Source organism: Ammospiza caudacuta, chromosome 2, assembly GCF_027887145.1.
Source record: "Ammospiza caudacuta isolate bAmmCau1 chromosome 2, bAmmCau1.pri, whole genome shotgun sequence".
Lineage (NCBI taxonomy): Eukaryota > Metazoa > Chordata > Aves > Passeriformes > Passerellidae > Ammospiza > Ammospiza caudacuta.
Window position 1 is genome coordinate 53,394,404 of NC_080594.1, and position 15,129 is coordinate 53,409,532.

Below are 15,129 nucleotides of genomic sequence, written 5' to 3' on the forward strand. Positions count from 1 at the left end.
TCCCTTCCCTGTCCCTCCAGGTGGAAGGATAGAGAGAGGGCGTTGTACCAGCTGGGGTTATACCACAACACTCATCCAAAGGAACTTTTAATTCATCTGTAGAATGTGTATGAAAAACCACAGAAGTCACTATCATGCCACTATACCTTTTTTGCAATGGCTGAATAGATTTGAGATGGCTGATGTCTTGACAATGTGAACCCAGCACTCACTCAGCTCCTGTGAACCTAGACCTAAATTATTGACAAGAACACAGATGCAGAAACATGGCTGAATTTGGAAAACAGTCTTTGCCATGAAGCTTGTGTATACATAAGGATACTACAGGCTAAGTATAATGGACAACAATATAATTTTGAGCCTGCAGTTGTTACCCAAGTGCCACCCCAGAACAGTTTTGTGTATAGCAGGTTGCAATAAAGAAATCAAGGGCTTAAATTCAGCATTTCCTGAGCCAGTGGATGAAAAAAGAGCACAAAGAAACACGATTCTTTAGTGTATGCAAATTTATTCAACTCTGAAATTATTTATTTACAACTAATGACTGATACCAACTGATGAGGTAAAAATATGAGGTATTGATATGAGTATAACATTTAAAAATGCAATTATCATAATGTATCAATGTAACAATACAAAATACTGTGGTAGCTGAATGGTAGACATGGCATAACGTGCATTTTGAAGAAATCTTATATCAACAATACATGGCTTGGAGATGCCAGAAGCTCATGACAGGCTTTTGCAAGGGCAGGAAAACAGCCCTACCTTGCTAAGGGTGGCAGATGGCACAGGGCCTCTTCCAGCTGAGCAACGACTTGTGAGACAGGATAAAACCACTGTCCAGGTTTTCCCTTCTTTTCCTTAGGACATTATTTATTGCCAGACACTGCCATTCCCAGGGCTAGAAATTCTGTGCCTGTTAGTGCTGAGGCACCGCTGTATTTATTTATGTAAACTAATGTAGCAGAAGTACTCTAATTGCTCATGTTTTGGAAAACGGCTGGCATGAAATCTGCTGCCATGGCCACAGGCGTCTGGGAGGAGGTGCTGCTTTCTGGAATGGCATTCCCAGCTGGGGAGGCACTGTTTGCTCCTGGGAAGGCTGAGCCTGGGCAGTGGGGGTGCCCTGCAGCCAGCGGGTGACTGCCAGACCCCACTACAGCCACGTAACAGCCCCGTGAGTGCTCCCCTGTCTGCAGGACTTAAAGCTCATGGTAGCTGCACATTGCAACTATTGTTGGCCATCAACTCGAGGCAGGAGCTCCCAGGCAGCCAACATCCCTGATCCCAGCACTTGCACAACAAAACATGAGTGACACAGATCATGGGTGAAGATGGCAGTGACTTTTTTTGGAGTCCTGCTCCTTCATAAGCATTGTGGGTCACCTTGGGTCACCCTGTGCACGCTGAGCTCCCACAGGTGTGCTGCCTCAGTTCACAGCGCTGTCCCCTGCCAGCACAGCCCCCGTGTGTATGCATGATGGCACCTGGGGTCATGCTCTAGCAGCTGTCACCAAACACTGCACAGCTCCTACACCTGGGGAACGTGGAAATCTCTGACTTTGAAGGGACTTCCTCATTCATTGAATTGGGGCACAAAGCTATAGCTTCACATAGGAAATGCATCCTGCTTAATCCACCTCATACTAATCTTTCTGGATTTTGCTGGAAGGACTGAGCTGAAACACTGGCTGTGAGTGACTCTGCTGGTTTATGCAGCAATAAATAAAGTCTAAGTGAACAAATGCGATTAATGAAGAACAGTATTAAGAGGCTTGTACATTCTTATGAGTCATAGATGTAATAATATTTTGGTCGTAGGTTAGTTAAAAACAAAATGGAACCCTGCCTCAAAGCAATGTCGACAAATTATTATTATTACTTTTAAAGCATTCTTCCATTAGCAAAATAATAGGTCCCTGAAAATGAAATTATATAATAGGCTTAAATGGCTCCTACTCCTCATAGTCCTAATCCTGCTCCCACCAATGCCTCCAGAGGTGGGATCATGCAGAACAGTGCAATATAAGATGAAAATACTTGCTGTTACTATAAAAGCAATCTTTCCAAGAATAGTATTTATGTAGTCTTTTAAATCTCCAATATGTATTTAAAATCTTAAAAAAGCATAGTTATTTGTATAGTAAGAATATTAAAAGGCATGGTGTTCATCTGCATGTCTTTGTGTCCACTGGATGTGGAAAACCTGCTTTGGATTAGCTATCTCTATGGGAGAAGGAAAGAACACAGAAACACTCAGAACCTAGACAAAATGCTTACAAAAAAAAATTAATTTACAGCTTAATAAGTTACTAGTCTTGATTTCAGCCATCTCAGGACACACAGCATTACCTTGTGCTGTCCGAGGATGAGCAGTTACCTGGAACACTGCACACAGTGAGGTCTCTACTGACAGACACCAGTCATTTAAGGCAACAGGTAAGTTTTCAACACCTTCTGCTAAAAGTCACAATTCTGCAGCTGAACATAAATGGCCTCCACAATGTCTGTCTCAGATGCATCTCCATGTATTTTATTTGGTGAGACTGATTCCCTCCTCATTATTTTTAAATGCACTGTAACCTCCTTCTTCCTTAGTTCCTGTAATGCTTCCTACATCTATTTCTAGGTACCTTCTCATAGCACACACAAACACAAAACACATTTGGGAACAGGCATTTGTTACCACGCGAATTAGGCCTGGTAGCTCTGTGATAACAGCAAACACAGCTTATGTAGCAGTGACACACTGAGAAACAAGTGACAGGTCCACTTAAGGTCCAACTGATGCAAGTGATTTGCACTGAGTTATATACAAAATAATTAATTTATACATATATATAGATAGAATATAGATAAATATATACATACTGTACATTATTTATTTACAATTAAAATATGCTTCTTAGAAGCCTTTAAATACCAGAGTTATGTAACATACAAGTAATGGCAATAATCTGTTTTTAAAGTAATAAAAGCTCTCTGAAGAAATGTTTAGTTCAAGAATAAAAATTAATACATAGTGGATGCAGGGGAGGGGGGAAGGTGAAGTCTCCAGAATAAAAAAAACTTTCCTATAAAATTTCTTTTTCAGCTTTGTACAGATCCAGGTCTGGTCAGATTTATGCAGCTTAAATCAGACCTTTACTTTCAGTATTCCTGTTCCCTGCCAGACCCTGATTTATGCTCACATGCTCCCAGGAACACTTCCTCAGATTTTTGTTTCTGGTCCCTCAGCAATCAGAGGTTGAAATGAGTTTCTGATCCTGGCAACTTCTGCTGCACACAGATGTCCAAAGCCTTTGTTGTACCACTCTGGGGAATGTCCTCTGAAGAAATGAAAAGAGAATTATTGAGAAACTCAACTACTCAAGAAACATGCCCCACAGAAACGTGCTTGCCATGCTTCCTGCTCCCCACTGCCCACGGTGGTGGTGGCCATTCAAATACTTGTCTTTTCAAGTGTACCTTGAAGTTCTCCGTTGCAGTAATCAAATGAGCAGATTCTGTTTCTAAGATCACAATCTATCAGTGGCGGGCACTGAGTGGAGAGAAGACTGCAGGAACACTCTGAAGCAGCAAAGCTAATCTAACCCTGCCCTCTGCTCCCAGCATCTGAGCTTGAGGGTTTTGTCCTGCTGAATGGCCATTGCCTTGTGCAGGTGGGATACTTACTTGAGGTCAATCCTGCAGATGTGGGTCAGCCTGGCTTTCCCTGAGCCACAGGGCTCTATCAAGTACTGGGAGTCCATGACGATGGCTCGCACAGCTCCCATGAGAGGAGCCTCTTCATGCTCCACAGAGATGGCGACCAGCATGCACATCCCCTTGGGCAAATCCGTCCTCCATGTCCTGCAGGGATGGATCAAAGACCGATTCACATTAGCAATGAAACGTTTGGGCCCATGAGTAAGAACCAGAACTGAAGTTACAGTCTCCTTGTGTGCCCATCCTCGTTGCCTGCGATGCCAGTGGGCTGTCCTAGGAGTCCCTGGTAGAGTTTCATGGCTGTGTGGAATAGCCACCCATCTGTGTGGCTCCAGGTGGAGAAATTTTGCTTCTCCACAGGAGCATTTTGTAGTCATCAGTATTCTAGGGCATGATAGAGCCTTTTGCAGTCAGACAAGTTTTGGAAAGGAGAAAGACCAAGGGTAAGCCATCCAGCAAAAGCTGAAACTGTGCATTGCACCCATGCAGGCTTACAGAACAAGAAATGCAGTTCAGTACAGCAGAAGTCCTCACTAATACCCAGAATATGTTTCAAGGGTGTCTGAATTAAAAACAAAATGTCCTTCCATTTTTTTCCCAGGTTTCTAGCCTCTCTAACATGCTGGAGAAGTTTTCCATCAAGTTCAAGATTTCTACACTTTAATACTTTTTTTTTGTTGTTCTGTAAGCATTCTCTACATACCCTTGTGTCTCACATCTTTCTCATCTGCACTCAATCTGAGAGGACAGGACTGTGCTCTTTCCTATGCTGTGGGGAAAAAAGAGAAATTCCCACTATGCTGTGTAACATGCATCATCCTGCTGTGGATTGTCTGAGACAGGGATTATGCTGCCTTGGGAAGTATCATATTTTAGCAGGTAAGCTGCTTTCAAGGACTGTTGAAGGTTGGACCTCAGCAGATAATTTTAACATTTTGCATTTTTTTACATGAAACTGAGCTGTTATTCAAGACACTACAGGAAGATACTGACCAGAAGGTTTTACATGTGCTTGGGCATTAAAAAAATTGATGAGCTGTTTTGGCAGATGAAACATATGGGAGAAGGAAATCACAGCTGAGATCCAGTATGAGAAATGCTGAACCACCTCCTGCAAGTGCCTGCACAGTGTTTAGATGTGCCCACATCATTTTGGTAACTATCCAGCGCTCCCTGGGCCATTTGGGAAGTGGAAAGTTCTCTGTCCCAGAGATTTCAGAAGACTTTGGTTTCCTGTTCCCAGTCATATGGATTTAGGCCAGTTTCAGCAGTTCTTTAAATACCTTACAGTAGTAGAATCATGGCACCTAACTCACCAAAATGCTGTCATACTTAATGAACATGAAACACTTGTGGATTCTTTAATAAAAGTGATGCCTGTGCAGGGCAGCTGAGAGCTGTGTCATATCCCAGGCATATGAAACATTTCTCCTCTTACCATCAGAGTCTTCTCTAGGCAGCCTAATCCCCTTGTTATGACTGTCACAGTGGAAAAAAAAGGGAACAACTAAGTTGATCCTTTCACAGCCCAAAGTTTGACTGAGAAGGAGAAAATTGCCATCTGTTAAAATATATTTATTCATGTCCCCAGAGGTGTATTATAATTTCACTGTTCGCTTCCCACCAATCATAAGGTATCAAATTGACTGCGGTATTGCTGGGTAACCTTGCTCTAGACTTAATGATATCAATCAAAAGAGATAAACAACAGAATCTGACAGATCTGCCTGATGGCTGTTTCCAGCCCTTAAGAACCCACCAGGATTCATTTTTATGATATGTATTTCAGTCCTTGGGGGTCATTCTGCCTGGGTCAGTGAAAAGAATGAGAACTTGATAGCAGGATTTTCCTTTAACTGATGTGGCTGCACAGCAGGTCTTTAAAGAACATAAACCACCGGGAAACCTAATAGTGAACTAAGTGGCAAATGAGAGGACCAAATTACGGCCGTCAGAACCTCCCTGCCGCTCGCAGGCCATCTTCCCGGTGCCAAGCACAGGGCCAAATTTATCACTGGCTCAAGCTAATGACATCATATAAGAAGACTATTTATAAAATAATGATAGATATATAATTATATAAAATATATAATAGATATTTGATTATAAAGTAGTTAATTTAGCCCAGTATACTGTGGTAAGGCAAAGGAAATAGAGTAATGGGAGAACTGGTTACAGAAAGCATTTTTTAAATCTTCCCCTAAGAGTTCCAATAAGTCTTCCCTTATACCAACAATATCTGCATGTTGTCATCCTTTAAGAGACTACTAAAGTTCATAAAAGGGATGTACTTTCGTAATTATATTTTATTTGACCCATCTTTTTCCTTCAATCTTCATTCCCTTTAATACAATTCTGACTCCCTGTACTCCTTCCTTTGTCAAAACTGCTTTGTATTTCTCTAGCACATCATTTCAATCAAAGAAAGCAGGGACCAAAAGCAGGAATGCACAAAATCGTCCTACAATAAATAACTGTAGGATTGACCCTGTTAGTGAAATATGTCAGCAGCTCCACAATAGCTCCTAGCAAGCAAAGGCCTGGATTTCAAAGACAGAAGAGGGTTTTTTTTACTGCTCTGTACAGGCAGATAGACAATGGCAGAACTGGGATTGAATGTAGAATATTGATACACAGCTATACATTTATTTGAGAGCAGTCATCCCCTGGAAGACAGAATACAAATCTACTGCCTCTTTCTGTTCATTTCCACACTAGGATTTTTATGGATCAGCATTTCTTCATTTACAAAGACTCCAACTGAAAATTTAAGATAATAACTTATATAGACACTGTATAACAGACTTAGCTTAAAAGCACCACTATCTTCTCTTCTAAACATTTGGATCTTAAACATCAAACATTCCCCAGAGAACAGCAAAAGCAGCGTAAAAAACAATTGGGTTCTATTTGCACTGTTTTGACAACAAACAAAGCTGAGAGAGAAGAGCAGCTATTATCAGACATCTGTTCTGAGGAAGAAATTATATTTATGGCCTCAGGAGTATGTGCTGCTCAAATTACATCAGAGAAAAGGTCAGCATGCTGTAGGTGTATGACTAATTCAGTTTGAGAAATCAGCGCTGCTGCCCAGAAGTAGAGTTCCTGGAGAGCAATTACACAGATGTGAAGGCTGAGATAAATCCAGATCTTCTTTATGCACTGCAGGAGGCAAAGGTACCAGAGAACCGCCCTCAGCTTACCTGAGAACAACAAAGTCTCGGACAGGGTGAGGAGCCATGGTGTTCAAAACATACTGGTAAACTTCTGTCTGCTTGTCCAGGCTCTCCACCACCTTCCACTGCAGGAAGTCCTCGTCCCAGAGGTGACGTTCTCTCAGCACTCGGTTCAGGACAACTGATGGGGGGGCTTCAACTTCAACTGAGGCTTTCCAAAGCCTTAGTGGGTTCCCATCCCCAACCTGGAGTGACCAAGAACACAAACCCCGGTAATTTACATGCCTGTGTTCAGCAGATGATAACTGAGGACAAAATCTCAATGTGTGTGTCTGAGTTCAGCTTAAGAGCATTCATATTTCCCTGATAATCATTACTATGACTGCTATTGCTGCTGCTCTACTAGTCCTGGATGGAAATCTGAAGTGATTCATTACTCTGCTGTCACAACAGAATATATCTGGACTAGTTCCCATAGTGCCAGTGAGGTTCTTCATTACTTCTGGTGTGACAGACACTTTTCCAAATCCAGACATCCTAAGTTTAATGATGAAAATGTGTCTGCAGAAATAAAAAGAGATGAAACTGAAACCCTGGGCTGAAATAAAGCAACTGCTTTAGGCAATCTTGTACACTACCTGGGACTGAGGGTCCATGAACCCTCCTGGTTAATTCTGGGGAGGCAGAACATACTTTGATTCAGTTATGTGTCAGGTACACAGATGTTTTCTCCTCAAAATAGCTGCAAGGGAGGTGTTGGGAAAACACCTTTCAAAGAGCACAGACTATTTGCTGACTCCTTCTTGCTCACTGATCCTGTTTCTTGGAACACCTCCACAGCTTATAGTAAGGGGAACAGAAAGTGCTGGGCTATGCACAAAGTGAATATCCTAGATTGCACACATCCAGCTTTTCTGCATGGTTTTAGGCAGTAAACAAGTTAACTGCAATCACTGGATCTTGCAAGCCCTGCTTTTCTAGCCCTTCCCTACCCTACCGTTCTCATTTAGCAATGTGAGTACTTTGGAAACCTCTAGTACCTCCCGTACACCCAGGGAGGATTGTTTCCCCAGAAACCCACCTTCCTGACCTCCCACCTTAAATTATTTCATGTTGTTAATTCTTTCTCCCCAAAGCTTTCAGTTCCCCATTTGCCCTGCCCTGGAGCCCCAGACTCCCAATCCCCTCTGTAGTTCACAGGTCCTTGACCTCCAGCAGTAAAGGCCTCTATTCCCTCTCTCCCATCTCCCACATCCTGCTCCCACCTGAGCTCTGTTACTCTCTCCCCAGCCTCCCACAGTCCGTCCCTGGACAGGTCACTCAGAAAAGCTGGCTACAAACCACAGTAACTGCAATTTCTTTGCCCTGACAGAGGGGTTGCACTTGCCCAAGCTGGGGTAATGCTGCCTCCTGCTCCCTCACCATCCCGATCTCACATTCCTCCCCGTGCTCTTCTCCTGCCTAATTAGTGTCACCCACCCCTAATCCATCCCTTCCTTTTGCTAGCTGTTGCTGGTTTGGAGACCACTGCTTTGCTACTCAGTTTCAGCACTGAACTCCACTCTCTGCAGGGCCCCTGCAGCACCCTCTGCCTCACGGCAGTGGTCTGGCTTTCTCTGAAGAAGTGATGGAGCCTAAAACAAATTCAGAAATTTTAATAAAAGCTGCAGTATCAAAAATCCACATGAAAAAAGGACAAAAGGATCAGGGATAAAACTGGCCTGCTTAAAAAAGCATAGGAGAGCCTGAAGAAGTTTTGTACCTACCTGTGTTCTAGCTGTGCTCTCCAAACTGCTAGCAAACATCAAGAATTTGTCAGAAACTTTTCACGTCCCCCAGTCAAAGAGCTTGCCCAGGTAATGTTCTCTGTTGTTTAACATCTCAGCTCACTCTCTGGTTGTGTTGTTTGCTGTGTCATTTACTTGATCTATTTTAGAGACCCTAGCTTGCTTTCTGTGCCTTTTTTTGGGATCTCATACTTGAATCACTATTACATTACATTTTAACTGCTTTCAGCAATCTTTTTAAAAATAATAATAATAAAAGAGTGCCTTGCCAGAAAGAAGGGTGTGAGTTTTGCCATACAACATGCCAGGGTGGCCCATAGCTGAGCTGCATTTTGCTTTGGTTTCTTTGCTGCTTCTTTCATGTCTCCCCAAATTACCTTTTTGTAGGCGAGTTCTGTGTTCTCTACACTGGAACATGTGACCCATCCTTTGAATTTCTCTTTTGCTTCTTTCTGGAGATTTTGCATGAGATTTTCTAGGTACATCTGATAGTTCCCTCCTTCCTCATCCACTTGTTTCCCAAGCTCGTCCAGGGTAGGAGAATGCACTTCTGCATCAACATAGGAGTTTCGGGATTGGGTGATCATCTCGTGTGGGACCTGTGCCACAGAAGGGAGAGAAAACACACAGGGAAAATCTCCTGCTGAGACCTTTTCCTTAAGACAATATGTTTCTAGGCTGACGGACCATTCAGCATTTACCCAGTTGCTCCAGCCTAGGATCTGCAAAATGCACATCAATTTCTGTCTTTATGCAAGATGAAACATCAAAGTAGTCTAATAAAACAGCTCATGGCTCTGCACTACTCATGCAGAACCATGTTAGACTGATCAACTGGATGTCAATACCCCACTGTTGCTCCTTTAGCCCTCAGAAATATTGTGTTGTGCTTCTGGGGAAAGAAGATATGAGCATTTGGTCTCCTCCAGCTGCAGTGTACATAGCTGCAGGTCTCTATGTGATTTTTACTTTATTGCATGACACACAGAAATAAAGTGTAAAGGCAATTATTTTTAAGATGAATAAGTTTAATTGAGGCCTTAAAAGCATTGTAATAAAATTTTAAACTAGCAGATTTTGATTTGAATTAGTCTCAAATTTCCTAATCCACTGGTTTGGTTGAAAACTGTCACAGAATAATTACCCTGCATCTTTTGAATACTAAAAGGGAACTGCTGTAAAGACATGAGATAAATAAACTTTGGATGAAGCAAGTTTACAAATAAGTGAGGCACCAATCTCTGAGCTAACACAAGACAGAAAATATAAGCGTAAACATAAATACTTCAAAGGGTGCTGCATTATGTGGCCATGAATAATGCTGTTTGAGTCTCTCACTCACCTCAAAAAGTTTGTTGCATTCCATTATCATGTGAGCAAGTCCCTGAGTAGCTGCCAGGTTTTCACTGAGGTCCTTCTGATCTGGCTTCCCTGTTGCATATTTTTTCTGTATTACTCTGTAATTGAATTCAGTATCTCAGGTAAAAAGCTGAATCTTTTTAATATGAAAGCAAAAACCAGCAGGATGCTCCCAACATCAGAGAGAAAAAAACCCCCTATCTTTAGTTTCTATTTATCAACAAGACTGCTCAAACTGTTGGGCCTTTTTTAAAGGAAAAATGTTTACCTCAAATATTGCTCAGCCAAAGGTAAAAGCAGGAAAGGTTATTCATATCCTGCATGATGTGTGATACATTTTGAAATGGATTTTTAACAGACACGATGTAAAGTGGTTTACATTGTTACTTCTTAAAGCCCTTGTTCAGACATGGGTTATACATGTACTTGACCAAGAATCTCAGTGTATTCTAACCAGATGGGAAGGAAAAAAGTCAAGAGGGACCACTAATGTTTAGCCTGGCTATGACCTGTTTAGTCTACACTCACCATGTTACAATTTTAATGTGTCCTGAAATAAACCCTGTTTCCTGAATGGCAGAATGTACACAGTAAATTGAAAGTGAAAAAAACCACTCATTGAAAATCTACATATCAAAATCCTTTAAAACATTGTTAATCTTTGATTTAACCAGAGCAAAATCAACCCCTTTTCCTTAACAGAAGTCGACATTACTCATGCAAAACTCACTAGTGCCCCATTGAAAATTCCGCATGGAAAGCAGGCACTGCATGTTCACAACAGACAACCTGAAATGCCTGCTGGGCTTGTGAAAACAAGTGTGCTTCTGGCTCTGCAGCAGGGGTTTTCCCCTCTTACTGAAGCCATGCCCTGTTTAATGTGTGCTGGAAAGCAGATGGCTTGGAAAATTTTTCCTGCATACCACTGAAAGTATCACTCCATATTCAGGATGTGACTATTTATAATGCTGAGAAGAAACATACCTTGGAGAGCTTTCTTTCTTCACTATATTGAGATGGAAGAGGGAAGGGGCCAGACAAACAGCAATGTTCATGGGAGTCATCTGATTTTCCTCCACAGAGGTGACGTCGCTGAGGAAGCAGAGCAGGGTCTGCAGCACCTCCCTGTTCTCGTCGGCCATGAGCATGATGGCCGCCTGCACCGCCTGCAGCCGCTGCTCCTTGGGGACATCTGCCAGGGAGCAAGGGACGGCCAGGGGCAGTTGTCAGATCAGGTAAGGGGACAGAGAGATAAAGCTACCACAGACATTCACAGCCCCTCTGTGCTCAAACCCCGCGCAGAGGTGGTGCTCAGAGACGTGTTTCAGTGGTGGGCCTGGCAGTGTTGGGTTAGTGCTTGACTCACAGAGGTCTTTCCCAACCTTAGTGATGGCTTAGTGAAGAGGCAGATGACAGAAGACCAAGGGGAACAGATCAGCTGGTCCTGATCTGCTCCTCCTTCTGCTCCTCCACAAAGCACAGCTTCTCTTGCCAGTGTTTGGCATTTCTTTGTTTGTCTGAAGGCCTGCTTCCAAGAAAGACACTGGGCTACATTTGAAGTTTATGAAGGGAGAAGACTACTCAGTAATACAGCTTGAAATGGTATTTTTCAGGTTTTCTTTGTCCCCTGGCAAGACAGAAGTTTAAGTCTTAGGGAAGCTTTGGGAACACATAGATTTGTGTCCTAAACCGTAGAAGAGTTTAATGGAAGAAGTAGTGGAAATGCTTAAATAGCACCTCAGACAGATTCATTTCAAAAACTACCATAAGTTCTCTGAGTTTGGACTTTGAGTCCTCCTCTGGGTATTACATACTCTCTGTAATTGAGTGGAAGAAGAACAAAAGCAGATTTACAGTAGAGGGAACAGCCAGCTTTTAAGATTTGACTGCTAGCCTTGTACAAGCACTTTATTTTAAAAGCTTTCAGACATGAAAGACAAAATGAACACAGCTTAATACTTCTAAAGTTTCTGAAAGCAGCAAGGCCAGGTTTTTCTCAGAAGTCAGGGGAGCCTTTGCTAAATCCATGCCCTGTGTCTTTTCTTCCCAGGACACCTTCTGGTAATCCCTCCCTCCCCTTTATTCTTGCTCTGATGGGTCTGGTACATGAAGCAGAAGACCAGCCAGTGCTTCAAGTCATAGGTAAACATTAAACAACTGGGAGTTTTAGGAAAATGGAGAAAGTTTCATCAATGGTATGCTGTATAGACTACTACACTAATAATCTCATCCCAAATCCTATGTGTTACAGTAATTCAAGCCATTCTGGATATATGAAAAAGGTCTTGGATATATGAAAAATATCTTCAGTGAGTCCCAGAAAATCAGAAATCTCCTGCCAATACACTAGGAGAGGGGAATCTCTCCTAGTAACTTCACATTAACAATTTGTTAAACAGAACAAAGGGCAAGAAAAAGTCTCAGCTACAGATTAGTTTAATTGCAGATGTTATGAAATACTATTGGTATCCCAGAAATTTTCAACATTTTTCTTTCTGTGAAAGGAATTTTGTCAGTACTGTCTGAAACAGAAAAATATATTTGTTGTTGGTCACGTGGAAAAAAAATCCTTGCTACTCATTCTTAATCCAAACACTATTTTCTGATGCCTACAGAGCCCATTTTTTCTTGTTCCTACCTTGGTTTAAAGAGACTCATCCTCAAGTCTTTCTGAAAACCTTTAACTCCTAGTGTATTTTAGCAATCTTAACTCATTTAACTCATCTTTCCCCCTTCTCTCTGAAAGAGAAGTTCTTCAGATTTCCTGCTGCAGCACCACACAGGCATTACAGAGTCAGCCCATGCCTCCCTCTTTTTATATTTTTTGTTGGCTGTTTCCCCATTCAGCCTCATGTCTTGGAAAAGGGCAGCCCTCTGGCTACAGACCTGCTTGTGCTGATGCCACTGGGATCTGCCATCTCTGTTTTCCTGTAGCAAGGGGATAATTTACTTGCAGTCTCTTCTGTGCAAAGAGACATCCCCAGTTTTCATCAAGCAGTAATTTGGAGGTGATTTGTTTCCAAGGACATGCAGAACATGTCCTTGCAGTGGATAATCTTCTCCTTGGCCACCTCCCCATGGAAATGATTGTGACTGCCATGTTATTAGCAGCCAGAATTCCTGTTGCTTTTCTGAACAAGCTTATTAATGTGTGTTCAGGCAGACAACTTGTGAGCAGGAAAGGAGAAGGGGAAGTGATGGTCCAGGGCTGGGCACCAACTCTTGCAGTTAACTTTTGTCCCAAGACACCACGTACAGCCAAACCCACTGAATTTATTTGCAGTGCTGTCTCTCACATGCAGAATCCAGCGCTCTCTACCAGCTACAGACACTGTGGTGGTAAATTCATTAGTGACTGCATGCCACAGACAGATTTTTACAGTAAAGAGAAGCAGCGGAAGTATCTGAGATTCTCAAGCACTGGGATTACACAGTGTTTTAAAATGGCTTTCTATTGTTTTGGCAGCTGAAACGTCTGCAAGTGAAAAGACTAGACACACTTCTCTTTAGTGCTTCCAATTATTTGGCTTAGGCTGGCTGCATCTGCCAGAGTGCTGGCTGACTGGCCCTCATAATGGACACTGTCAGGAAAAAAACTCTAATTCCTCTGGCTGTTCAGTGTTTTCCTCACTGTTTATTTCTCCCTCAGTCTGGAGAAGAGATACACAGTCATTTCCTGATTCACAGGGACTTTCATTATTCTGATGCATCTCAGATTTTTCGGAAGATTGCTTATGCTGGAAAGAAAAGAAGAAATCCCCTGGTTTCCTTCTTTCTCTATGAGTTCTTTACATAGAGCTTATGATCTACATGAAGGCAGCTTGTTTTTGCATGTACGTTTTATTGACTATTATGAAAAAGCACATAATCAGAAGCCACAGCAAGGAAGGGGAACTACAGAGACACATATTCTCGTGATCAAATACCACTTCTCCATGCTCAGAAGACTCATTTATATTGAGAATAAATGCATGAAATGGGCCAACATGTTTAAAGAAATCTAACAAAAATATGAGACAAAATATGTCTTCATGGTCTTTGTGTCCAGAAGCCTGTTTTTCTGTCTTCTTTCTGGTTGTGAGGCTGGTATGAAGATTTTATTTCCATTAAATTTGACACTGAAATGTTTAGATGATTCTAAAGACCTGTTAGTGAAAGATTTTGAGGGCAGAGGGGTTTTTTATATCTCAAAGCCTAGCAGAAAGAAACCTATCCAGTGTTAACATGCCAAAAATATTTACAGTATATTACTATATAACAATTTCTAATTATTTATAATAAGAGAAATATGTAGAAATATCAACTTACATTGATAGATGTGCAGAAAAGTCTCTCCTAGTTTACTTGTGAGGAGGGGTTCTGGCAAGTCCCTGAAGAATTGCTTGACCATGTCAGCCACATCATATGCTGACTGGTCCTCATAGCTGACGTTTTCTGGGGAGCTCTCGTTCATCTGGCGCAGGGCCTGGATTCGGGATTTCACTCCAGATTTCCGAAACAGACCCACCTACAAACATACCACATTGACTTGGGTAAAGGGGAAAGTGGCACTTGAAGAATATATATGTGGTATATACATTCATGTGTGGGACTTGGATCATGACCAAAGCTTGGGTTGCTTATTTCACTCTAGGCAAGGAGGACGAAAATGTGTAGATGCAATTGATGGTCCTACAAATCCTGCAGACAAGCACAGGCCCCCACAGGAGGATTGCAGGGGTTAATAATGCTGCTGCTCTCTTTCCCATTCTAGAGAGAGGGTTCAGACTGCCTTGTGGTTTCTCTGCTGCCTGAGAAGTTTAAGCAAGATGCTCTGCTGATATGAATCAGCCTGGCTTGCTTGGCTTGGGTGACTGACTGTTGATTTACTCCAGCTGAGAATCTGGCCCCTCATGTTTATTTGGGTATATATTTTGAAGACTAACAGGAAAATATTATGCTTAGCTAAGTAATAAATGCTGTGACAAAAGATTAGTACTTCCTAGTAGAGCTTTAAAATCAAGATTAAATGTGTTTTTTCCCTTTCATGCTCTCTGCTTCCAAGAGTTCTCCCAAATTCCACTGAAAAGTCCAGTTCGAGAGTGGGGGCCACAGAG

At 42.1% G+C, this 15,129-nt stretch overlaps 1 protein-coding gene across 4 annotated transcripts in view; it reads right to left on the bottom strand.

The window, feature by feature from the left end:
* Positions 1–525: 525 nt before the first annotated feature.
* STARD13 (StAR related lipid transfer domain containing 13) overlaps positions 526–15,129 on the bottom strand; it is a 285,136-nt gene continuing 270,532 nt past the window's right edge. For all 4 annotated transcript variants that reach the window (XM_058800467.1, XM_058800466.1, XM_058800468.1 and 1 more), the window contains 7 exons: positions 14,342–14,540; positions 11,018–11,225; positions 10,017–10,131; positions 9,052–9,273; positions 6,915–7,132; positions 3,679–3,855; positions 526–3,332 (listed from right to left, as the gene is read on the bottom strand). In XM_058800467.1, the coding sequence (XP_058656450.1) occupies positions 3,215–3,332; positions 3,679–3,855; positions 6,915–7,132; positions 9,052–9,273; positions 10,017–10,131; positions 11,018–11,225; positions 14,342–14,540 (1,257 nt within the window). In that variant the 3' untranslated portion in view covers positions 526–3,214. The remainder of the gene's footprint in view (positions 3,333–3,678; positions 3,856–6,914; positions 7,133–9,051; positions 9,274–10,016; positions 10,132–11,017; positions 11,226–14,341; positions 14,541–15,129) is intronic.